The following is a 25,082-nucleotide window of genomic DNA, read 5'->3' as shown; positions in this document are numbered from 1 at the left end:
TCCCTCTCTCACTGTGTCTCTCTCTGTCAAATAAATAAAATCTTAAAAAAAAAAAAGCTTGCTTTCTTAGACTGCCCTTTACAGCTTAGCACATTCTCATCTTATTTTTTTCTTCACAATAATTTTTTTTTTAAAGATTTTAGTTATTTATTTATTTGACAGAGAGAGACACAGCGAGAGCGGGAACACAAGCAGGGGGAGTGGGAGAGGGAGAAGCAGGCTTCCCGCAGAGCAGGGAGCCCGATGGAGGGCTCCATCCCAGGGCCCTGGGATCATGACCTGAGCGGAGGGCAGACGCTTAACGGCTGAGACACCCAGGCGCCCCCTTCACAATGATTTTTTGAGGTGGGGAAAATGACAATCATCTCCAGATTGCAAACCAGGAAATTGAGACTCAGAGCAAAGGTCTTACAGCTCCTTGGGTTGGAACTTAAGTCTTTTGATACCAAGTGTAGGATTTTTCTTCTTTTTTTCTTTTCCCTGATTGACCACATTGCTTTATTGTGAATGTCTGACTGGCCCATGAGAGATGGACCTCTTTAGGTCAGAGACAGGGTCTTATTTATCCTTTTTTCCCCCCTTCCCCCTTCTAGGTTCTTATTCAGTGCTTGACAAGTGGTAGATGCTCAGTAAATGTGGATTCCTTTTGGCTGAAATGTCACAATACCACAGTTAGGGCTTCACTTGACATGTATTTGAAGGATTCCTAAACCTGACTTAGTTCATTATCATCATATTGTTTTCAGTAAGGGCTTAGAAACCAGTGTGTGAAGTCCCTGCCATGGAGGGGAGTTTGGGAATCCATCCGGAATGAACCAGGTTACCAGGCAGTTGTTATTTGTGGTGCAAGTGGTGTCCTGGTAAGATTCCAGCTGCCCAGTTGTTTGATTATAAATAAGCGAGTTATGCTGAAGTCATTGGCTAGAAGTATAACTGATACTTCACTTTCTGATTCTGAAAGTCTGAAATCAGGTTGGCACCAGGCTGGCCCAATATGGGACCTTTGAAGCAGTGAACTCTTCAGGATCCATTTTTGGGTGACCTTAAAAGTTTTGCCAGTTTCCAAATGAGGATGAAATGGCCCCTTTCTGGAAAGAGTTGGGATTCCTAATATTTTAGATTCAGTTTTCTTGATCAGATTACAAAACGTCCAGACTAGGTTTGAGTCTTATCCTTGTGTAGCTCTCCTAGTGCTGGGAATGCATATTTATTGCTTACCTACATGTGCCAGCCCCTGGGCTAGATTCCTTCCCACGTTATGCATCATTTATTTTTTATTTTTATTTTTTAAGATTTTATTTATTTGAGAGAGAGAGATAGCAAGAGAGAGCACGGGCAGCAGGGCGAGGGAGAAGCAGGCTCCCTGCTCAGCAGGGAGCCCGATGTGGGGCTCCATCCCAGGACCCTGGGATCATGACCTGAACTGAAGGCAGACGCTTAACTGACTGAACCACCCAGGTGCCCTCCCATCGTTTAATAAACATAAAAATCCAGTGGCAGTTTTCTGTCCATTTTCTATAGCTCTGGAAACAGACTCAGGTAAATTAAGTTGCTCAAAGTCACAATGGATGCACTGAAGCTTGATTCAACCTCAGGTCTTTCTGACCATATTCCCTCTGCCCTTTAAAAAAATTCTAACTGGCTTTCCTGTGGTGGATACTCTACCAGCTGTGTGACTTGGAGCAAAGCACTTCACCTCTCTGAGCCTCAGTTTCCTGATCTGTAATTGGGGATAATAATGTCTTCTGTATAGGGATGGTAGGAGCATTACATGGATTTATGCTTTTAAAGTGTTTAGCATAGTCCCTGGTATATACACTTGACCTTTGAACAACATGGGTTTGAACTGTGTGGGTCTACTTACACGCAGATTTTTTTTTTTCAATAAATACAGTACTATGAATGTATTTTCTCTCATGATTTTTATTTTTATTTTTTTTAAGATTTTATTTATTTTTTGACAGAGAGACAGAGAGGGAACACAAGCAGGGGGAGTGGGAGAGGGAGAAGCAGGCTTCCCGCGGAGCAGGGAGCCCAATGTGGGGCTTGATCCCAGGACCCTGGGATCATGACCTGAGCCGAAGGCAGACGCTTAACGACTGAGCCACCCGGGCCCCCCTTCCTCTCATGATTTTTAAAAAGTATTTTCTTCTCTCTAGCTTGCTGTATTATAGGAACACAGTATATAATACATATAACCTACAAAGTATGTGTTGATTGACTGCTTATGTTATCAGTAAGACTTCTGGTCAACGATAGGCTATGAGTAGTGAAGTTTTGGGGGAGTCAGAGTTATATGCAGATTATCGACTGCGTGGCGGGTCAGCGCCCCTCACCCCTGCATTGTTCAAGGGCCAGTTGTAGTCTAAGTGATTATCCATTCACTTAACTTACTCATCAAATACGTATTGAGTGCCTGCTATGGGTCAGGCACTGTTCTCGGCACCAGGGGGACAGCAGTGAACAAGACAAGCAAGGTCCGAGCTGTCCTCGAGTTTAATAGTCCAGGAGAGGGGGACAGAACAAAGGAGTCAATAGACTCCTAGTTGCTGGGCTGTTATTTGTACTATCCTCACAGTGTAGGTGGTTCATAAGTTTGGATTGACCTGGCTCCTGTCATTTACTGTGCAGCACTAGCTTCAACTTCGAGTGACCTCAGTGACCTAGAGTACCCATCCCTCCTCACCCCTTGAGGGCTTACGTACCTGGCATCCTTCAGATTTGTTGATGGCAATTCCCTGCAAGTGGGAAGTGTCCTTGATTCATCCCTGAATCCCCAGTGCCCAGCCCAGTGCCTGGCACATGGATGCTCAGGAACTGGTCATTGGTTTTATTAATCTTCTCTTTATTTTTGATGCAGCAGTGCCAGGCTGCTTGGTCCCCATGCAGGGGGGGAAGCTGAATTGGAGGGGGTGGCAGAAGGAGGGGGGTGGTGGCAGCTGTCACCATGGTCTCCTGCTCGTCAGAGGCTGGAAGGATGAACTGGAAAGTAGGAGAATAGTGCCAGCGAACAGAGTCTTGCCCCCCCCACGGCGAAGGCAGCCCTGTACCGTCCCGTGTAATGCAGAGCGTGGATTGCCCCCGGCACGCTGAGAGCAACGCCTACCCTTGCCCGAGCCCCTGCCATGTCCTGGGCACCGGCTTAGGTACTTTCCACAGAAGCCCTCTAATGCGTGGTTCTGTGTTGTCAAGAAGAGATTAAATTATGTTCAGTCTGTGGCATGAAAACGGATAAGGACCTTTCATATTTTCACTAAAAAAAAGTTAAAATGAAGAGGAGGGTATGTTTCTGTTAACTGGGGAAAGAATGTCGCTGGCACCCCCATTCGCAGGGTGGCAGATGCCTGGTTATGTGGTGAAACTTCTGGGGCACAGCTTGGGAATGTGATTCTCCATAACCTCCTTCCTGCCTGATTTCCTCATTCTCTTTTCATTACATAAAAAAAGTAAATCGTCTTTTTCTTGTTGGGCCTGTAAGTGCGGTAGAACATGCAGTAGTCAGCAGCCAGTTGAATGTGTTGTTTGCATTTAGGGAGCTAAAAGAATCCACTTGGGTGAAGACTTAAAGAACATTCTCTCAGAAGCCCCAGGAAAATGTGTGCCTTATGCTGTTATTGAAGGTATGTTTATTTACTGGCAAAATTAAAAATTTCCTCTTCTTGAAGTTTAATAAAAATCTTCTTGGCTGATATTAAGGGCCTTTTGTATGGGGCAGTGTTCCAGAACTAGGACCTTGGGGTCAGAAAGACCTGGGTTATTGCTGTGTGATCCTGGCGCAATCACCCAACCTTTCTGAACCTCCCTTACCCCATCTGAACAAGAATTGCAACCTTTCAGGGTAGTTGGAAAGCTGAAATGATGTAAAGTGCTTAGCAGAGTGCTGACAAAACAACTTACCGTGATGTCATTTGCATCATTTTGATTAATTCAACTCAAACTAAAAACAACATTTAAATCACCTTGAAAGGAAAGGGCAGAACAGTTCTTCAGAAGTAAAATAATTTGTTTCCGTTTAGGGGCTGTTCGATCTGTTAAAGAAACGCTTAACAGCCAGTTCGTGGAAAATTGCAAGGGTGTGATTCAGCGGCTGACACTGCAGGAGCACAAGATGGTGTGGAATCGGACAACCCACCTCTGGTACATATCCTTTCTCCCCTGGCCAAGCCTCCCAGTCGGTCGGCTCACATGCTGGTGTCCTGGGTACTGTTCCCATGTCTTCCGGTTCCCCTGAGACAAGGCCTAGTCCAGTTTCTTCCTGCTGACGGTATTCTTGCGGGAGAACGGTTTTTCCAGCCAGTCCTAGTGGGTTTTTGTTTTGTATTTTGTATTTTTTTTTTTTTTTGGTCTTATATGCTTATATTTTCTTATAGATTAGCATTCCTTTCAATTCTAAACTGATAGCTTTTTTTTTTTTTAATTTTTTTTTTATTCTTACGTTAATTCCCATACATTACATCATTAGTTCTAGATAAAGTGTTCCATGATTCATTGTTCGTGCACAACACCCAGTGCTCCATGCAGAACGTGCCCTCCTCAATACCCACCACCAGGCCAACCCATCCTCCCACCCTGTATTTTGTATTTTTTATTGTGGTAAGAATGCTTCACATGAGATCAACCACCCCCCCCCCCCCGCTGTTTTTTTAAAGATTTTATTTATTTATTTGAGAGAGACTGAGCATGAGCAGGGGGCGCGGTGGGGGAGAGGGCAGTAAGGAAGGGCAGAGGGAGAGGGAGAAGCAGACTCCCCACTGAGTGAGCAGGGAGCCCGACGCTGGACTCGATCCCAGGACCCCAGGATTATGACCTGAGCCAAAGACAGACGCTTAACTGACTGAGCCACCCAGGCGCCCCATGAGATCTACCCTTTTAACAATACTAGAGCATGTAGTACTGTAGGCTACAGGCACGAAGTTGTACAGCACATCTCTAGAATGTATTCATCTTGTATAACTGACACTTTATACCCACTGAACAGCAGCTCCCATTGTCTTCTCTCCCAGTCCATGGCAACCACCATTCTGCTCTCTGTCTCCATGAGTATGACTTCTATTTTATTTCATTTTTTTTTTAAGATTTATTTATTTATTTATTTATTTGAGAGAGAGAATGAGATAGAGAGAGCATGAGAGGGGGGAGGGTCAGAGGGAGAAGCAGACTCCCCGCCGAGCAGAGAGCCCGATGCGGGACTCGATCCCGGGACTCCAGGATCATGACCTGAGCCGAAGGCAGTCGCTCAACCAACTGAGCCACCCAGGCGCCCTATTTCATTTTTTTTTTTTTTTTTGAGAGAGAAAGAGAGAACATGTGTGCATGCGCATGTGAGCAGGGGGAGGGGTAGAGGGGAAGGGAGAGAAGGAATCTTAAGCAGGCTTCACGCTCAGCACGGAGCACAACATGGGGCTCGATCTCACGACCCTGAGATCATGACCTGAGCCAAAATCAGGAGTCCGACACTTAACCGACTGAGCCACCCAGACGCTCCTGAGTGTGACTGTTTTAGGTCCCTCATGTAAGTATTTGTTTTTCTGTGCAGTGGCTTGGTTCTCTTAGCATAATGTCCCCAGGCTCATCCCTGTTGTCACTGTCACATATGGCAGAGTTTCCCTCCTTTTTATGGCTGAATAATGTCTGCGTGTGTATCACATTTTCTTTCTCCACTCATCTGCTGATGGGCATCTAGGTTGTTTCCATGTCTTGGTTCTTGTGAATAATGCTGCGGTGAACACAGGAGTGCAGATACCTCTTTGAGACCCTGATCGCACTTCTTTGGGACGTATACCCCGAGAAGTGGGATTGCCAGATCATACGGTAGTTCCGTTTTTCATTTCTTAAGGAACTGGATACTTATTTGAAAGTGGCAAAGAGAGGTAAACGGTGGAGCTGATCTAGGACAGTGCTTATTGCCCACTGATACGGCCCGAGAACCTCAAAAACGGAGCCTCCCTATCATGAGGCACTAGGATAACAGTGATTTGTGCGTATTCTTCCAGCTCGTTTGGACTTTATCCTGTCCTGGCATTTAGGCCATCCCCTCTCTGCCTGGGCGTGAGGTGTTTGCTGTCCTCTTTTATCTTGGGTTCTCTCGTTTTAGGAACGACTGCTCAAAGATCATTCACCAGAGGACCAACACAGTGCCCTTCGACCTGGTCCCCCACGAGGACAGCGTGGCCGTGGCCGTGCGAGTGCTGAAGCCGCTGGACTCCCACGATCTGGGCCTGGAGACCGTGTACGAGAAGTTCCACCCCTCCGTCCAGTCCTTCACCGACGTCATCGGCCACTACATCAGCGGCGAGCGGCCCAAAGGCATCCAGGAGACAGAGGAGATGCTGAAGGTGGGCGCCACGCTCACGGGCGTAGGCGAGCTGGTTCTGGACAGCAGCTCCGTGCGCCTGCAGCCCCCCAAGCAGGGCATGCGGTACTACCTCAGCAGCCAGGACTTCGACGGCCTGCTGCAGAGGCAGGAGGCCAGCGTCCGACTCTGGAAGGTCCTGACGCTGGTCTTCGGCTTCGCCAGCTGCGCCGCCCTCTGCTTCATCCTCCGCAAGCGCTACCTGCAGCGACAGGAGAGGCAGCGCCTCAGGCAGATGGAGAAGGAGTTCCAGGAGCACGAGGCCCGGCTGCTGAGTGGCGCCAAGCCCGAGGACAGGGAGAGTCTGAAGAGCGCCTGTGTCGTGTGTCTGAGCAGCTTCAAGTCCTGCGTCTTCCTGGAGTGCGGGCACGTGTGTTCCTGCACCGAGTGCTACCGCGCCTTGCCCGAGCCCAAGCGCTGCCCCGTCTGCAGACAGGAGATCGCCCGGGTGATTCCCTTGTACAACAGCTAACCGGCGGAGGGCCGCTCGGCTGGCTGAGGCGCCCCCAAGCCCCACCTCAGGAATTTGTGTCTTGAGGCCCAGCTGTCATCCCAGCTCCGACTGAGGGAGCGGACTGGGGGAGCCATCCGGCCTCACAGCCCCAACACTAGGATGTTGCCTTGCCACCGAGAGAGGGGACTCCTCCGCCACTGGCTGAGACTCACGGCCCCACCCTGGGGTGGGTGTGGTGGCCTTGCCTTCCTGGAACCGGCGGAGTGTGTGTGTGTGTGTGTGTGTGTGCGCGCGTGCACGTGTGTGCGCGCGTGTGTGTGTGTGTGTGACGGCACCTCATTGCTTGAGGGCCCAAGCCCGTGATCTCCAGCTCTTCTGGTCCTTTCTGGGGAATTGCTGGTTCCTGTGGTCTTGCACCTTGAGTGACTCAGCCAGCAGGGAGGCGAAGTCAGGCTCTGGGTGTGGTGTGTGCCCCACGGAGCTGTCTGAAGAGTCACCTCTGACGAGACTGTCACAGTCTTTCTTCCTTTTGCTTACACCCCAGGAAAAAGGCCAGGCTGGATGTGGGAACTGTGTCCCTTTCCCCTCACCTCCTTACCTCTTAATGTGGGCACATGTGTGTCGGGACAAAAGGAAGCGACGCCCGCCATCCGCCTTCTGCCTAAAAGCTGGGAACTCTGGTCAGCAGGCTGAAGGGCGGCCACTTGAGGGGACAGTCGGGCTGTCCTGTCGTCCCCAGTGGTGAAGGTGGCAGCTTGGCTGCAGCCCTCCTGGTGTCTCCGGGACCGGAGCACACCGCTGGCCCTGGCTGGGAGCGCGAGAGGCCCGAGGCCCGAGGGCTGGCTCTGGCTTTCTCTGCCTGGGGTTGGCCCGAGAGGCCTCACCACCTGAACGAAGCAATAAGGCTGCTGCTGCCCCAGCCTCCTGGCCCTGTCAGCCTCCCTCCTGGGCTGTCACGGAGGCAAAGTCGCCAGCCAGCACCCTGAGCGCAGAGCCTCTTCCGGAGTCCTGCCTCCTCACATTGAGAAGTTAGCATCCCGTGGGTGGAGTCACATTGCCCCTTCCTGGGTTGCTGTTCACCCCCTCATGTGCCCCCCCCCCGAGTTTGTGGAAAGAAGTGGGGGAACCCCTTTCACCTCCTCCGGCTAGTCGGAGGTCTCTCTCCCTTCCCTGGCTTTGAATATTCATCCGCTGTCCTCTTTTGTGTGGGGGAGGTGGGTGCTCTCCGGGGGCTGACACCCGTTCTATGCAGGGTCCTGTGTGGACAGCACAAATTAAACATGTTACAACCAAGTGTTAACCTGTTGCTTTGTCAATGAAAGTTTGGTGGTTTGGCTGAGGCTTGCGTGAAATGGGACTGAATCTCACTGCGGTGGAATGATCTAGAGACCTTGAAGCCTCTCTGTGTGTCTTCTTCCTGGGCAAAGAGGTGCTTTGGGGCTCCTACAGGGCGTGTTCGGCAGTTTGGTGAGGCGGAGGCCTGGGGGTGGGCGTCTTGGAGAGTAGCCTGTAGGTGGCCCTGGCCTCACGGACAAGTCCTGAGCAGAGGGGCAGTGACATGATGGGGCCGGGGTGGGATGCTGGGGGACAGCAGGGAGGAGATGAACATTTAGAGTATTGTACTATACGCTCTTCTGAGCTTTCGTTTCAAGGTGAGCTGATCCTCACAAAACCTGCAGGCTCTCCTGGTCTCTACATCTCAGAGAAGGAAATAACCCACGATGGGAAGTTCACTGGCCTGCAGCCTCCGGCTACTAGGTGGTGGGTCTGAATTAAAACTCCAGGCTGTTCCAAAGCCCCTGACCCTCCTGCTCACGGGCAGTGACTAATTTCCTGTGTGTACAGGACTACCCCACAGGATCCTCGCTCCCGAGTTCATGGAGGGGGCCCGCTGTGGAACAGGCGGAGGTGAGAAGCCACGTGCCAGTACTGAGTCCGGTCTGGTGAGGCAGAAAGAGCTTGGGGGCTGGGCAGGGTGAGGGGGCGCCCAATCACCTTGAAAGCACCTGCCCCTTTTTCCTTGTCCTTCAGCCCTGACTTTGTCAGAAGGTCCAGCTTTTATTTATTTTTATTTTATTTTTTTTAAAGATTTTTATTTCTTAAGAGAGAGCATAAATGGGGGGGAGGCAGAGGGAAGAGGGACAAGCAGACTCCATGCCAAGCAGCGAGCCTGATGCAGGCCTCCAACCCAGGACCCTGAGAAGATCACGACCTGAGCCGAAGTCAGACGCTTGACTGACTGAGCCACCCAGGCGCTCCGGTCCAGCTTCCAGTAGAGGATGAATGAACCGCCTGTGGCCGGTGTATGTGGCCATCTATGGAGAGTTCAGCCCTCGGCACAGATTTCGTGAGTAAGTCTGAAAAGGGAAGGCCACCTGCTCTACCCCAGCCCCACTCAGATCTGGGCGGACCAAATCTGCCTCGACTGTTCTCCAAGCCGAACCTGGGGGAGACAGCCGCAGCACACGGTCCCCGCCTTAGGAAGTGACAGCTCATGGGGAATAGGAACACTCATGTACCCAGGTTTTGGATTTGAGGTCCCTGCTCAGTCCTAGCCCAGGTGGGGCTGACACTGTCTCAGCTTCCTGCCCCTGTGGCAGTTCCCACCTTCCATTTTGGGAGCCCCATCTCCAGGAGGGCTGAACGGGACCTACCTGGGACAGACAGGGCCCAGGCTGGGGAGTGGGGAGTGACAGGGAGGGGAGGACCATAGGACGTTAGTGCTGAACCAACCTTGGGATAGTTGTGAGTTTTCAGTTCTTTGCTAACTCAACCCCTATGCTCAGTCACTTTAATCCTAGACAGACACCTTCAGGAGGAGCCCTCTTGAATATCTGCTCCTGGTGTCTTGAATGTCTGCTAGGCACTTTATGTGCATTAATGCGGGGGGCAGGGGGGTCCTACAGAGTGGACATTGTTATCCCCACCTTACAAGTGAGGCTCAGAAGGGCTCTGTGTTTGCCTCCAGCCACACATCATTGTGAGCCAGCCCATGTTAGGTTCCTTACAGGCAGCATTCCTGAGACTTAGGGCAAGCAAGCGGGGGAGACCGTATTACCCCAATTTGCAGGTTATGTGATGTGCTCAAGGCTACCAAGGTCTGACTAGAATGCCTCCACCTTTTGTCTTTTATCACTTTAGGCCTGAGAGGGGAAGGAAAGTCATCCAACAGACCACTCCGTGTTGCAGACCCAGTGTTTTCCTGGCCAGTCACACCCTAGTTACATATCACAGGGAGAGGCTTTGACGTTTCCCTAGCTTATCTTGATGGAACAGAAGCCGGGAGGCAGGTCTTTGGAATCCTAACTCATTCAGAATTATGATAGAAAATTCAAGAAGCAACAATATGTGGAACATTTAAAAAGCAAACAACAACATGACAAACTTGGCCAATCTGGCACCCTTTACGACCCCGGTCCCAGGCCATGAAAATCCCAACTGGACGATGGGTCTGAGGCTGATGATCCCGCAGGGCCTCTGGAATGCTCAGAGGAAGAGCCGGTCATGTTCCCTGATGGGCATTTATTCATCTAACAAACATTTGCTAAATGTATATTTAGCAATCTCTGTGCCTGGAGTTGCAAAATGAATAAGACGCAGTCTCTGCCCTTGCAGGGCTCAGAGTTGTCTTAATATACCCTCATTATTCAAAAGGCAGTAAACCGTACTGGCCAGGTGTGATGACCCTCAGTTGTTGGGCCTATTTGCTGTTCACAGAATAGTGTAGCTGGGATGAGCCTTTGAAATTGACCTGGTTAGAGCAGATTCCCATTCAAAATAAACCGACCAAGGGCAGTCCACCGTTGCAGAAGGGGAGCCAAGCAGAGAAGACGTACCCGACAGAGCCTACAATGACCTACTGGAAACACCAACCTGACCGTGTCCCTCCTCTGCTTGAAGCACTTCCACAGGCCCCCTGTCATCTCCAGGCCCAGGCCCTGACTCTTCCCAGGCATCTGAAGACCTGCGTAACCCAGCCCAGCTGTCCAAGCCTCTCCGCATCCCTCTGTCCCACACTTGTGGCTCCTGTCGCACAGTCAGTGAGGTTCCTGAGACATGCCATGCTGAGTCCTGCCCCTGGCATCCTGGCTCTTCACCTTGCTAACGTCTACTTACCTTTCAAAAGCAGCTTTAGGTGGTGTCTGCTCCATTCCTAGGTGCCTTGGAGGGGTTAGGTGCCCCTCCCCTGAGATTCCATAATACAGTCTTCTCAGTCCTGCCCTTAACCGGATTGCCCCTGTCTTGGGCAGCACCTGCCTGCATCTTATTTTTTCTCGGGTCATCACTATACACTAGTTAGAGCTAACATTAGGGCTTGTTCTTTGCTGGGTACTGACTAAGTGCTCTCCATGATTCATGTCATTTAATCTGCACCCTGAGTTACGTGTTTGTATTATTCTTCCTTTAAAGAGAAGGAAACCGGGGCGCCTGGGGGGCTCAGTTGGTTAAGCGTCTGCCTTCGGCTCAGGTCCTGATCCCAGGGTACTGGGATTGAGCCTCACATCGGGCTCCCTGCTCAGCAGGGAGCCTGCTTCTCTCTCTCCCCCTCCGCCCCGCTCGTGCTTTCTCTTTCTCTCAAATGGATAAAATCTACATAGATAGATGATAGATAGATAGATAGATAGATAGATAGATAGATAGATAGATAGATAGATGATAGAAGGAAACCAAGGCCCAGAGTGGTCAGGTATCTTGCTAAGCTCACAAGAGAGTCAAGATTTAAGCCCACGGCAGTCTGACTCCAAGCCCAAGAGCTCAAGCAGTGAATGTCCGTGGAATGGGCAAGTTGACTAGCGAGTGAACTAGACACGGGGTAAGCAGTCCTGAGAAGCTGCCTGTGGGAGTCGGTTACTGGACCAGAGATGAGGGCCATGACCTGGTTGTAGGAGTGAGGGAAGGGCCTCAAGCCAATGTGGATAAACTGTATGAGAGGAACATTTGTGCAGCGAGCTGACCAGAGTGTTGACTCCTGATCGCACAGGAAAGTTGGGGTGATGTCATTGGGTGGTGGGAAATAGTTTGGACCGGCAGCCCAAAGGCTGGCCTGCTCTCAGGACCTGGCTCTGTTGCTGTGTGATCTTAATGGAGTGATTTGACCTCTCTGGGCCTCAGCTCTATCTATAAATGGAGCAAGTTGGATTCGAAGCCCTCCAAACCTCCATCCAGCTCTGACATTTTGCATGTCTAAGCGTGGGTGAGGGAGCCAGGAGGGCAGTGTGGAGGTCCTCTTTGGGGCTGCAAGTCTGACAGATGAGAGCCGGGCCCTCTTCGGGCTAGCTGCCTGCCACAGCTTCGGGACCACATTCCCCTAAAGCCAGGGAGATCAGTACATTTTCTAATTAGATAGTGTTAACTTATCAATTTTCAATGTGATAAGTTTCAATGTAAGATGTCCTGAATTGCTCCCTGGAGTGCTCATTAGTCACTTCCCCTGCAGCTGCCTTATTGTTTTCCAGATGCCAGCCCAGGGACCTGGCATTTCCCTTTCCCAAGAGTGGGGCGCACGAGGCCCAGCAGTGACACCAGCCTTGGTTAGAGGGGCTGACCGGGCGTGGGCGGGGGCCCTCCTCTCCTGCCCTTTACCCTCTGTCCTTGCCAGAGCGATTCCCTTCCGCGACGTTCCTCAAATTCAGATCCCTCCGGGATTGGGCCACGACTCTGGAAGGCCACAGCTGAACTCAACAAGCATTAATTAGGCACCGAGTGTGCCAGGCACCTTGGATCTGTAACCTGAATGTTCTCTAGGCTGGGGGGGAGGGAGGGACAAATGAGGTTGTATTAAAATTAATGTCCAAATTGCCCCAGCTGCAGGCCTCCCAGCCCCTCATCATCTTTCCTAGCACCTTGAAGGTGCTTCGTAGGGTGGAGCTTCATACACACTTGGCAATAAGTTGGTCCATAGTCTATTTCTTCCTACGCTTCCCCCCCTCTCCCCGCCGCAGGACTCTGCCTGGGATCCCTCCTACTGCTGCAGGCTCTGCCATGACCTCCAGGTGGCGCTGTGCCCCCATGGTTGAGGCCGGCTGGAGGCCTCAGGAGCAACCAAGGCGGTTCTTCCAAAGGTCTATGCAAATGTTCCCTCCCCTGAAGGGCGGGAACAGGCCTGGGAGGATCCCGAACTGCTGATCCCAGGTCCAGCGGGGCACAGCCTGGAAAGGGGAGAAGCAGGGATTTTTCTCTCTGGTTCCTTCCTTTCTCTGCCCAACTCACCAGGAAGCTGGGTGCAGATGTGAAAGTTTTGAGAAGCCCAGAAAATTCTGGGGGAAAAAAAATCCCCCATTTCTCCCCTGATAATTTCCCAGGCATTCACATCTTTAAATATACTAACCATGATTTCTTTCAACAAAAACGAGATATGCATAATGCATCACATGTTCTTAAAATACTCAAATGACTTCATACTGGTAAAGGATGCTTAAAAAAATTGTATGGCATAGATTCTGATTCTCCGCACAAGAAGCGTTTTCTCAGCAGGAGAAAGAAAGAAGCTTCTCTCAGCCTGGCCTGCTGTCCTTGCTGTCATCTCCCTGTCCTGCCTTTGCCTTTTGCCCCCTCGTCCAAGTGCCCGGCTCCTCTGTCCCCTTCCCTGCTGCCTCTTGTCAACTACTTTCCTTGGCAGTCCTGTCTCTTATCTGCCCTGTTTGCCTCTTGCCTCCCAGTGTGTGTAAGAGTTTCTTCCTCTGCATGTGGATCTGTCCTCCTCCCTGAGGCTTTCTTAGGCTCTCTGCTTCTGTCTGCTTCTGCTTCCATGGGGCTGGCTCACCTCCCATCTTTCTCACCTGTGCCTGGCCCCTGCGCTTGCAGACCGGATCTCCTCCTTCCTCGGCCCCTGCCCAGGCCGGGCAGGATGGGGAGGGCTCTGTGACCATGCAGTGGCTGCTCCTCACTCTTCTCCCCTTCCTGTCACATAGGGAATTCCTTTCCTAGGGAGCAAGGGCCCTTCTGTCCAACCCTGGAGGGCTTTAGGTGGCGGGACTCACGGCGTGGAGCTGTCCCCATCAGTGACCCCACAGCACCTCATCTGATCCGTACATCTCCCTTTGAGGCTGATCTGGTTACCCCCCTTTCAGAGCTGAGAGGAATTCTGGCCAGAGAGGGAAGTGACGGCATCCACATCCGTGGAAATGGTGTAGGAAGGGGTGTAGGAAGGGGTGTAGCTGGGATTGGCGCAGGTCTTCTGATTTACCCTCTTTTACTTGCTCTTCAGCAGATCCGGTAAACAGATCTGTGCTGGGAGACCTGGGGTCTTGATCCTGGCACTGTCTCTGGCGGGGCAGCTCATCTTCCCTGTTTGGGACCGGCTTTCCCCCTCCGTGGAGTGGGAAAGTACCTCTTCTCTGTCCTGCCATCCTTACCCGTCCTCAGGGACCTGAAATGACATCGCATCCAGGGGATGGGCAAGTGCTTGACTAACAGACAGTGGAGGTGGAAGGGTCCAGAGCTGTGCACCGCCCTTCAGCGGGCTCAGAAGTCAGTGGCCACATTCCTCTGCTCAGGCTTGAGCCACCACAGGTCTGACCCCAGGTCTGGGGGAGAGGCAGGAGTGAGGGCCTCTGGGCTTCAGATGTAAAATGTCCTTCTGTTGTCACAGGAGACTGGTGGGGAATGGCATTTGTAGGATCTAGTCCTGCCCTCTTTTTTAAGGGGCCACGGGGGTTCAGAGGTCCCCTGGGAACTGGGTACACAATTTCCTGCTTCTGAGAAAGAGAATCCATCTCTTTTATCAGATTTCCAAGGAGTCCCTGGCCTGCAAGAGGTCTGGACTCTTTATTTATTTATTTATTTATTTATTTTTTTTTTTTTAAAGATTTTATTTATTTATTCATGATAGACAGAGAGAGAGAGAAACAGAGGGAGAAGCAGGCTCCCAAGGAGCAGGGAGCCTGATGCGGGACTTGATCCCAGGACCCTGGGATCATGACCTGAGCCGAAGGCAGACGCTTAACCATCTGAGCCACCCAGGCGCCCGGTCTGGACTCTTTAATCTACACCCCCTCCATATCTGTGGGTAGGCCAAGGTGTAGAGACTGGAAGAGGCTTGTCCCTGGTTTGGTGACTCCCAGGTGTCCTCAGGGAGGCACTGTCGCCCAACAGTTGGGAGCTCAGCCTCGAGTCAGACCAGCTGCCTTTCCTGGGCCATTCCTTGCAGCTCTGGCTTACCTCTCAACTTCCCTGGCTGCAGACCCTTACAAGATGGTATAAGACAGATGACGGCCACTCCCAAGGTGATCATGAGTTGCCATTAGCATGATCCGGGGCCTGGTAAGCTCTTAGTAGTGACTGGGCAGCGGGAGTTTGGGATCAGAAGGTGGTGGTGGCCTTTTCTGAACTTGCTGGGGTCAGCTCCTTCTTTGTCCCCTTTAGCTCAGCTCATTGTTCTGGTGGGGCCAGGGGCTCTTTCATCAGTGGACTTTGGGCCTCTTGGGAGCTCTGGACAGACGAAGGCCGACATGTGGGTAAAGTATTCAGAGCCCAGGCTTCAGAGCCAGACCACAGTTCCCAGGCTCTTGAGCCTCCCCCGTGTGTCCACAGGGTTAAATGTGTACCTGCCCTTGTCTGCCCCTAGGGTCCTGAGGATGCACAAGACCACCATGGCGCCAGGCCTGTCTGAGGCCCTCTTTTTTCCCAGTCCGAGAGGGGCTATCGTTTTCCAGGGTGGCACAGAGCCCCAGCACCCCAGCCCCTGGGTCTGGTTTGGGGGCTGTAGGCAGAGCGGCTCTGGTAGAGTTCTGGGACCCCTCCCTCTCTCCCTCCTCCGTGTGAGGATGCGGAATGAGGAGGGTGGGGGAGAGCACATTCAGGACACTACCGGTTATCCCCTTTTCATGTTCTGGTGACATCTGGCTCCTGAAATCCTCCCAGCTGTCCTCACCCTTCCTTAGGTTTTGCTGAAGAGCCTGTGGGACTCCTACCTTGTGGGCTGTGGGTACAATAAAAACTTAAAGGGACACCTGGGTGGCTCAGATGGTTAAGTGTCTGCCTTCGGCTCAGGTCATGATCTCAGGGTCCTGGGATCGAATCCCGCATCGGGCTCCCTGCTCAGTGGGAGCCTGCTTCTTCCTCTGCCTCTCTCTCTCTCTCTCTCTCTGTCTCTCATGAATAAATAAATAAAATCTTAAAAAAAAAACACTTAAAAAATTACCCTCTGATCCTTTTATGTATTTTATTTATTTATTTATTTATTTATTTAAAGATTTTATTTATTTGCGAGAGAGAGAATGAGAGACAGAGAGCATGAAAGGGAAGAGGGTCACAGGGAGAAGCAGACTCCCCGCTGAGCAGGGATCCCGATGTGGGACTCGATCCCGGGACTTCAGGATCATGACCTGAGCCGAAGGCAGTCGCTTAACCAACTGAGCCACCCAGGCGCCCCCTTTTATGTATTTTATCTGAAATACAGCAAAGTTCCTTGTTGAGAAAAGCCCCTTTATTTTCTGACTAATCCTGGGTTGCTGCACTGCCCGCCCCCATACAGTTCTGGGTGGGCTGAGTAATGCAGCAGTAAGAGCAGGGGAGAGCCCTCGGTTCCAGCAAGCCCCGTCGTCGGGGCCCCCGTTTCCTGTCTGTAATGGGAGGAGACTGGACTAGATAAACTCTACGGGTGGTTTCCCACTGAGCAGTCTAGAGCTCTGGGCATTCTTTGGAGATCCTTCAGGGAATATGGGGGGACCCCCAAAGTGTGGGTCTTGAGCCCCTAGCTCCCCAGCAACTGGCCCTTTTCTATTTTTTATTTACTGAGGTTTCTTCTCAGATATTTCTGGAGCTTTGCGCAGTGGCAGTGTCGTAGCCAATGAGGTTTATCCGAGGCGCGATTATTGCTAATAAGATATTTCTGGAAGAAAGGGTCTTGGTGATTAGACAGATGAAGGGAAGAAGCTAAGAGTCCTTGAGCTGTCCTGGGGGAAGTACAGTGCTGCTGCAAAAGTCCTCAACACACATTTGCTGAAGGAGTGAGAGATGCATGAATTCTTCTCTTATTGTTCTTTTTTTTAAGATTTTATTTATTCATTTGAGACACAGAGATAGAGAGAGAGAGAGCACGAGCAGGGAGAGAAGCAGAGGGAGAGGGAGAAGCAGGCTCCCCACTGAGCCAGGAGCCTGATGTGGGGCTCGATCCCAGGACCGTGGGATCATGACCTGAGCCGAAGGCAGACGCTTAACCATCTGAGCCACCCAGGCGCCCTCTTATTGTTCTTTGATTCAAGGCCTAAACTGCGTCAGTGAGTTAACACGCCTCTCTCTCACGGTGTGTGTCCGTGCGTATGTGCGTGAGTGGGGAGGTGGGGGGCAGAGGCCCTGCCTGGCTGCGCCCAGGTTCCGTCCACGAGCCGAGAGGGGTGGGGGTGATGCGGGATGGCATCCAGGCTTGGCTCAGAGTGGCGGTGCCCTGCTGGGAGGCCACTTAGCCTCTCTGGAGGTGACCAGCTGGCCACTGACCTCGGACAGTGTCCTGGCCTTCCCTGCTGATGGAAGGCTAGGGTCGGAGCCAGCCCTGCTGAGGCTCGCAATTCCCTGTCCTCCCCTCTGTGGCAGTGTACCTGGGGGGGTCCCACAGACGCACTCTTCTCTGAGTCTTGCCATCGCTCTCTGCTGCAGCTGCTCGTGCCTCAGTTTCCCGTCTGGGTAGGAGACAGGGGAAGGAAACAAAGGGAACCGCTGTGTGCCAGGTTTTGTGCTGGGTACTGCTGGGGCTGGCTTTCCCTTTATCCCCCCAACCCTGGTGTAGGGCTCAGTGCACAGCAGGGACTTGCCAAGACCTAGTACTTCAACGGGGGGAATGTCTGTGCCCAAGGGGCTGTGGACGTGGTCCAGTCCTGTGGTCCCCAATTCTACGGAGTCCTAGGGTCCCGTGAAGGAGCTTTCAGATGAAGTTTGGGGGAAAGCCCCCCCACTTTTGCCTCAAGGAGGTTTTGTCTACTTTAGATTTGGGAGAACTGGCTGATTTTGCAGCTGAAAAAAAAGATGTGATTTTCTTCAAGTTTCCTATTTTGTGATGTGGAGTCAGAGGCCTAGGGGCGAGAACCAGCTTATTCAAGGCCACAAAGAGAGTCAATAGCTGAGGATGTGAACTATGTTCATCCAGGACTTACTGTGTACCAGGCATATGATGCTTGTATGATCTCTTTCCCTGGAACAAACCTGACCGAATAAGAATATTATTAGCTCCATTCGACAGATGAGAAAACTGAGGCACCATGAGGTGAAATAATCAGAGTTAGGAAATGCCACGTTAGGGATTTGAATGTGGCAGCTCCAGTGAAGGCTGCCCCCTCCTCCCCTGGGCTACTGCACTAGACCGTGTATCACCAGTCTTCCTTTCTGGGTAGTAGGGAGGGCAGCTTCCACTCCTGTCTTACTTGGTCTACTCCTCCATCTGGCCCTGGCATCCTCAACACAGCCCTAGGCATCTGGCTCGGAGCCAGCCCCTCAGCTTTAGAGGAGAACGCAGGGATCCCGAGGATGTGTCTGCATCCAGGTCTAGCGCCCCGGAGATAAAGGGATGCCCCACTGAAGTCTGGACAGAAGGGAGGACTGAGTGCGGCCTTCATAACCGAGACAGCTGGGAGCGGTAGAGGTGCAGGAACGTCACACTGTTTCACGCTTGCTCTCGCAGAACTGCTGCGTGAACTTGGAGACACCAGTCACCCTTCAGGTACCTTATCTGTAAAATGGGCCTGACTGTCCCAGTCCTGCAGCTTCTAAAGGCTAAGGGAAGGCTCCAAGGAGGTAATAGTCATGGAAATGCTTTTCTGACTGTCCAGTGCCCCGTGTCTGGGGTGTGTGTGGGGGGGTGTTCTTCAGGAAGGGGGTGGGTACTGAGTTGGGAAGGTGCAATGCTTCCACCCTTAACCTCATTTGCAACAGGGCAAGGAAAACCTAAAAACTGATGGGGTGTAAAAGTCGGCTTCTCTTCTTCCTCTCGCTTGCTGTGTGTACAGGTTTCCTTGGCCCTCCCGGGGCTGCGGTGCTCACCTCTGTACAGCGGGGACTGTGCTAGATGCTCAGTGTGTAAATTGCTTCATAACTCAGCAGCAAGGAGGGAACCGGGTGACTACAGTGGTCCCAGCCCTGCATGGAGTGTCCCCTATAAGGATCTGGAACCACAACTGGGAAGAGTGGCTTCTCCTGGCTCCATCACTAGCCTGTGACCTTGGCAAGTCACTTATCCCCTTTCTGCGAATATCAGTTAGAGGATGCAAGGTCTCCTCTTTCTACCTCAGAAGGTATTTATTTTGAGAAGCAAGGTCAATAATGGAGGTGAAATGCGTTGGGGGAAAAACAGAAAAGCAGGATACAAATGTAAGAGCTTCTTGTTGTAACTTGATCATCCTGCTTGTTATGCTTTTGTTTTCTCTTCCAGCATTTGGCCTGGTGCTAACCTCAAAGTAGACACTCTGCAGAGCCTTCATGAATGGGGCGGCTTGTGGAGGGAAGCAAAGGGAAACTGCAGACCTGCACTGACAAGCTGACAAGCTGACAAGCGGGGGGATGTGGGGCAAGCCCCTGAGCCTCTCTCTCGGGGTCTCAGTTGCCCCCTTTGTCAATGAGGAGGTTGGGCTGGATCATCCCTTACGGATCCTCCCAGCTCTGATAGCTCTGAAGTGGGAATGAATGAAGTGCTAGTGTTCTTTCTCACTCATTAAGCACCAGGAGCCTGATTTCATTTTGTTTTGCTAAGAGTCCTGTGAGGCACCCAGGCAGCTAGCCAGCCACATGCCCCATTTTACAGCTGAGATTATGGAAGTTCAGAGAGGGGACACGACTTGTCCCAAGTCACACAGCTAGCCAATGACAGGATAGGGATTCAAACCCAGGCCTGACTCCCATTCCACACCCATCCCACGTGTCCCACTGTCTCTGTCTCCAGTTTCTCAGCCCCTTCCTCCCCTCTCCCCCAGGTGCCTGGCCTCTGGGCAGGGGACCCTTTTGCATAGTTGGGGGAGAGGGCTGGGCTGGCTCCTCTCAGGTAGCCCCCCCTCTACCAGATGTCACTAAAAAACCACACCCCTTTCCCTCCAGCCTGCCCCCACCCGGAGTTCTAGAATGAAGGGGAGAGTCACTAAGGATGGGACCAGGTGCAGGGGCAGCAACTGAGCCAGTTGAGACTTCACCCTAGCCCTGCCTTCAGCAGGTTCCACGACCCTGGGACGGTTGCCCCTCTCAGTGGTCAGCCTGGCTCTGCCGAGTGAAGGCGGTCTCCAGGGGGAGAGCAGGTGCTGTTGGCTCTGGGCGAGGATAATGAGCCCTCCTCACACACCTTGCCCCCTCAGAGTTACCATCTGCTTGGCAGATGCGCCTTCCAGGCCTCTGGGGCTGCCCCGGTCTCCCTCCTGGGACCGGGAGCTCGTTCCTCGCCACAGAAGCCACATTCTCTCCCCAGGGCTCGAGGCTGTTGCTGGCAAGGAGGCGCCCCAGGGCAGAAGGCTGCAGGCCCGGGGCGTCCCCGGAGGAGGAGGCGGCGGACGCCGAGAGCCGGGCATCCCGGGCGAGCCCGGCGTAATGAGGCGCTCCCCTCTCCTCCGGGAGGCGGGGCTGCCCCCCTCCCCCCTTCCGCCTCCACCCGGAGGCCCCTCGGGAGCCCGAGTCCTGAGCCTTGGCCGGGGAGCAGGGCCTTCCAGGGCAATCGCAGTGGGGGAAGGAGGGGGTGAGGCCCAAGGGGCCGGGCCCCGGGTGTGTGAAGTGGGGCGCCAGTGTGGTGGGGGAGGGGGCTCCCTGGTTCGAGGCCGGAGGGGGAGGCTGTGTCCTCAGGTCGCCTTCGCGTCCTCCGACCTTTGGCCCCAGCGTCCGGCCTCCGGGGAGACCGGCGTCCATCTGTCCTTCCCGGCGTGTGGTCTTTGGTCCGCTCCCCTCCCCTCGCCCCCGCTCCCCGCTCCCGGCTCCCCGCCCGCCCCGCCCCGCGGGAGGGCGAGCGGGCGGCGGGTCCGGCGCGCACCGGCTCGGGGCCGGGTAAACACCCCGCGGGAGGGGTGCGGGGGAAGGAGGCGCCCGGAGGCGGCCGGGGCGGGGCTCGCGGGGGGCCCCTGGGCGCCGGCGGGCCGGCGGGGGCCGGGGGCGGGGGCAGGAAGCGAGCCGCGGCCCGGGCCGGCCCGCGCGGCCCGGTGACGTCGCGCGGCTTCCAGGGATCTCTCCCCGCGGCCCCGGGTCCCCTCGTCCCCGCCCTCCTCCCGCCCTCCTCCCGCCCTCCTCCCCGCGCCTCGCCTCCGCGCCGCGGCCGGCATTTCTCGCTCGCAGCTCGCTCGCGGGCTGGCTCCTCCGTCCCGGCCTCCTCCTCCGCGCGCTCCCACTCTCCGCCTTCCTTCCCCGACCCTCTTTCTCTCCCCGCCGGCCCCGGCCCCGCTCCTCTCCGCTCCTCCCTCGGCCGCAGCGAGCCGGACCCGTCGCTGCCTCCCCTTTCTTCTCTCCCTCCCCTCCGTCTCTCCCTGCCGGTCCCCCTGCCTCCCTCTCCCTTTCTCCTCCGTTTTTCTCGCCGTCTCCCTCCCGGTTTCTCTCTCCCCTCCCTCCCTCCGGGCATCCTCTCCCCTCCACCCCCGTGCCCTCCCTCCTCCCTCGCTCCCCTCCCCCTCCGCCCCTCGGCGCCCCGCCGCTCGCCGCTCCCCAGTCAGCCTCCCCGAAGCCGCGCCGCCGCCGCCGCCCGCACTCGCCGCCGGACCGGCCCGCCGGGCTCCCCGGGGTGCGCCCTCCTCGGCCCCGCGCCCCGCGGGCTCGCCGGGAACCCCCCCCTCCGGCTCGCGGCCCCGCCCGGCCCGGCCCCCGCCCAGCGCCCGGGCGCGCCGAGGATGTGAGTCCTGCTCGCCGGTGCCGGAGCAGCAGCCACTCGCGCGCAGAGCCGGAGCGCAGCGCAGCGCAGCGCCGGGCGCTCGCCGGGTCGCTCGGGCGGGCGGCGCGCTCTCGCCCCAGCGGTGCCCCCCGGCCCCTCGCCGGCGCCACCGCCGCAGCAGCCCGCGGGCCGTCCCCGGCCGGCCGCCCCCGGCCCCAGCGCCGCTGACCCTGTCCGCCGCGGGCGGGGACGCGGGCGGAGGAGGCGCCGCCGCGGAGCCCCCGGACGCGACCATGTCGGAGGTGCTGCCCTACGGCGACGAGAAGCTGAGCCCCTACGGCGACGGCGGCGACGTGGGCCAGATCTTCTCCTGCCGCCTGCAGGACACCAACAACTTCTTCGGCGCCGGGCAGAACAAGCGGCCGCCCAAGCTGGGCCAGATCGGCCGGAGCAAGCGGGGTGAGTTCGCGGCCCCCTCTCCGGACGCCCCTTTTCTCCGGCGCCGAGGCCTGGCCGAGGTGTGTGGGGCTCTTCCGCCCCCGGGAACCGGTTCCGACCGAATGGAATCCCATCGCGCGGAACTGGGGGGGATCCCGCACTGCGGGTCGGGCACCGGCCGGCCGCGGAAACCCCTCCCCCTCAGCCTGATTCCTGTTGGGGTCACCCAGGGGGCGTGGCGGCCTCGAGCTGCCGCGGGGGCTGGAAGGTTATTCCCGGGTCCCCACCCGCGCCAAAGTTTGCTTTTCGATTTCTATCTCCCTCCCCTTTTGCGCAGTGTAGTCGCAGCTGCCCTCGCTCTATAACCCGGTGGGGGGGGGTCCCCAGGGCTCCCCAAGAGACGGCGTGGAGAACTGCTGGGGGGACCCCACTCCCGCGGGGAAGACGAGGGGCTTTCGGGGCGCACGGGCTTCTCATTGTTACTTAGCAGGGGGAGGGGGTGGCCGAATCCGAGCGCTCGGCGCGGGAGCTGGAAAAGCCCGGGGGAGACTGGGACGCAGAGAGGCTCCGAGAGGAGCTCCAGAGGCGCGGGGACAATGAGGGGGACCGAGAGCTGCCCGGAGATACTGAGACGCAGAGATGGGGGGCTGGTGGGGGAGGCGGGTGGTGGATCGGGGGAGACCGAGAGGGGCAGAGGCCGAGACAAAGCTCGGGAGAGGGAGCCAGAGCGGGAGAGACAGCGAGCCGGGGACGCCAGTCGGAGAAGGACAGAGAAGCAGCTGAAACAATGAGGGAGACCGACACCCCAGACGGAGGGAGACCCAGAGACCTCGACAGGTGACGGCCACGCCGAGAGACTGATGGCGGGACTGAGGAAGACGAGGCTAGCTAGGTAGAGGTGGTGAGAGAGGCGGAGGGGCCGGCGGGAGGCCGGCAGCGCGGGGAGGCTCTGACCTCTGCGGCGGCGGGCTGCGCGGAGGGGGCGGCAGGAGGGGGCGCGCAGGAAGGGCCGCCCGCCCTGGCGAGGTCAGATCCCGGACCCGCCGCGCGCCGTGGTCCCCGGCCCCCGGGCCCCCGCGTGCCCCCTTGCTCCGCGCACCTCCGTACCCAGAGCCTTGGCCACCCGCGCCGCGCTCTGGGCACCCCCGAGGGTCCCCGACCCGGAGACCTTGGCACCTCCTCCCCGCCCTCTTCTGCCGGGGAGCCTTCTTTCTAAATAAATGTGCCCGGGGAGGTGCGGGGGGGTGAGGACGCGGCCAGTGCGCGTCTCGGCTGCGGCCGGGCCTGCGGGATTTGCGCCCTTTCGGTTGCCTTTTCTCAGAACCGAACCCGGACGCAGCCTGGGGGTGGGGGTGGGGGGAGCGGTTCAGAGGGAAGCAGCACAGGGTCCCCCCGCAGAGACAGAAGAGGTTGGGGCTGTGTCAGCGCGCGGGGAACCCTCCCCAACCTCTCCCTCCGCCTCCCACATTTCCCAGTCCCCGGGCAGACGGGCGACGTCGGAGACCCCCGGCGAGGCCCAGGCGCGCTCACGTCTCCTTTTCTCCCCCCTTTTTTTTTGCAGTTGTTATTGAAGATGATAGGATTGATGACGTGCTGAAAAATATGACAGACAAGGCACCTCCTGGTGTCTAACTCCCCCAAAGACAATGAGTTAAGGGAGAGTAAGAACGGCGCGGTAACAGTTATTGGCAAAAAGAGCATGAAAAGAGAAAGCACTTTGAAATTTATTACTAGCTTGCTACCCACGATGAAATCACCAACCTGTATCTCGTGTCAGGCCGGGAGACAGATGAGGCATGAGAAGGAGGAGGAGGAGGAGAAGGCTCTGGGTTCCTCAGCAAAAATAAAAATTAAAAAAAAAATTTAAAAAATTTAAAAATCACTATATACACACATATAAAGAAATAAAGAAGTCTCAGTTGCAGCTATTTGTCAAAATTAATATCCATTTCTTTTTATATACAGTGAATATTGCGCAATTATAGATCTGGATTTTGAACCACTTAAATAATGAACCGGCAACACCAGGTGTTTTGAGGTGTTGGCATTCTTCGCTGATTTGGCTGTTCCCAATGTTTACATTATTTAATCTTGCAAAAATGATTCTGTGCACTTGGATGTGAAATGCTGTCCGGTTTTATTTTTTTTATGTTGTTATCCTTGGATGTACGGAAAATCAGCAAATGATCTCTATAGATACTCTTTTATTTTGGTCATCATTTGAAGTTATCAAGAATGTATTTAAAACGAGAAGAGAACTTTTCTAAGGAATGATACATAAGAAGAACCCTTGTTTTATTTTAAAATGACTTGTAAAGCTTGTGTTTCTTTGTTGCTGCAAGCTATTTGCCCAAGTTAATGCAAATGGACACATTTTATATGTCAGGAAAAAACCCCACAAAAACAAAGAAAAAAAATGCTTGAGCTTTTTCTAACCTCTTCCTGCAGTCTGTTGTGTGAGCAGCCTGTTTTTTTTCTCTAATATTGTGTCAGTTTATTCTCTTTAATGGGCTGTAAAAAAATGTAATCACAAGAGTGCCAAATATCTTGAAATGCCAAAAGGCATTTTGGTTTCTTTTCTTTTTCCCTGTGCTCTGAGTCCACGTAAAGGAATGCTTGGAGTGTCTTTTCTGTTATTTATAGGGGTTCTCTTAAGGCACACCAGCTGCCTGTTTTGCATGGTATTTGCAAAAAACGCCTCTTGCGCGAGGAAATCTTTTACCATTTTTTGTTTGCAACTTTGGACCTCAAGAGGTTTCTTCCCTTCCCTGTTCCCTCTTTTCTTAATTCGATATTCTGGATGTTGCACCTGTAACCAGCACACAGGGCTCTTTCTCCAATGTACAATAAAAGAACTGTCCCTGTGTCTCACTCCTCTCTTGTCTCTGCTTTGGTTCAGGGGACTTGCTTTTTGTCTGCTGGCTGCAGATAGGAAGGAGGGACCCATAGCTTTGGCCTGCAAGGCAGCTAGGCGGTGTGGAGGGCCCTGTGGGTTGGGCTCAGATGGCAGGAAAGACAGTAGACTGGCGGGGCCATTGCCCGAGGGAGAGTTCATTCCATTTGGACTTGCTTAGGGCTCT

The 25,082-nt window shown here is 54.3% G+C and overlaps 2 protein-coding genes and 1 pseudogene across 2 annotated transcripts in view; all 3 read left to right on the top strand.

The window, feature by feature from the left end:
* The window catches only part of MUL1 (mitochondrial E3 ubiquitin protein ligase 1), an 8,881-nt gene extending 782 nt beyond the window's left edge, over nt 1-8,099 (top strand). Inside the window, exons 2-4 of the mRNA XM_006738156.3 lie at nt 3,533-3,620; nt 4,017-4,137; nt 6,095-8,099. Of these exons, the coding sequence (XP_006738219.1) occupies nt 3,533-3,620; nt 4,017-4,137; nt 6,095-6,824 (939 nt within the window). The 3' untranslated portion in view covers nt 6,825-8,099. The remainder of the gene's footprint in view (nt 1-3,532; nt 3,621-4,016; nt 4,138-6,094) is intronic.
* An 8,468-nt stretch (nt 8,100-16,567) lies between these two features.
* Nucleotides 16,568-16,631, top strand: LOC115942607 (U4 spliceosomal RNA; annotated as a pseudogene).
* Nucleotides 16,632-21,734: 5,103 nt separating this feature from the next.
* CAMK2N1 (calcium/calmodulin dependent protein kinase II inhibitor 1) lies at nt 21,735-24,873 on the top strand. The gene is made up of 2 exons (XM_006738155.2): nt 21,735-22,023; nt 23,564-24,873. The coding sequence occupies exons 1-2, from the start codon at nt 21,858-21,860 to the stop codon at nt 23,632-23,634; spliced, it is 237 nt and encodes a 78-aa protein (XP_006738218.1). The 5' UTR covers nt 21,735-21,857; the 3' UTR covers nt 23,635-24,873.
* Nucleotides 24,874-25,082: the final 209 nt, after the last annotated feature.

The sequence above is a fragment of the Leptonychotes weddellii genome, chromosome 4, assembly GCF_054177405.1.
Source record: "Leptonychotes weddellii isolate Sample4059 chromosome 4, ASM5417740v2, whole genome shotgun sequence".
NCBI lineage: Eukaryota > Metazoa > Chordata > Mammalia > Carnivora > Phocidae > Leptonychotes > Leptonychotes weddellii.
This window is presented reverse-complemented; position numbering and strand designations above follow the sequence as displayed.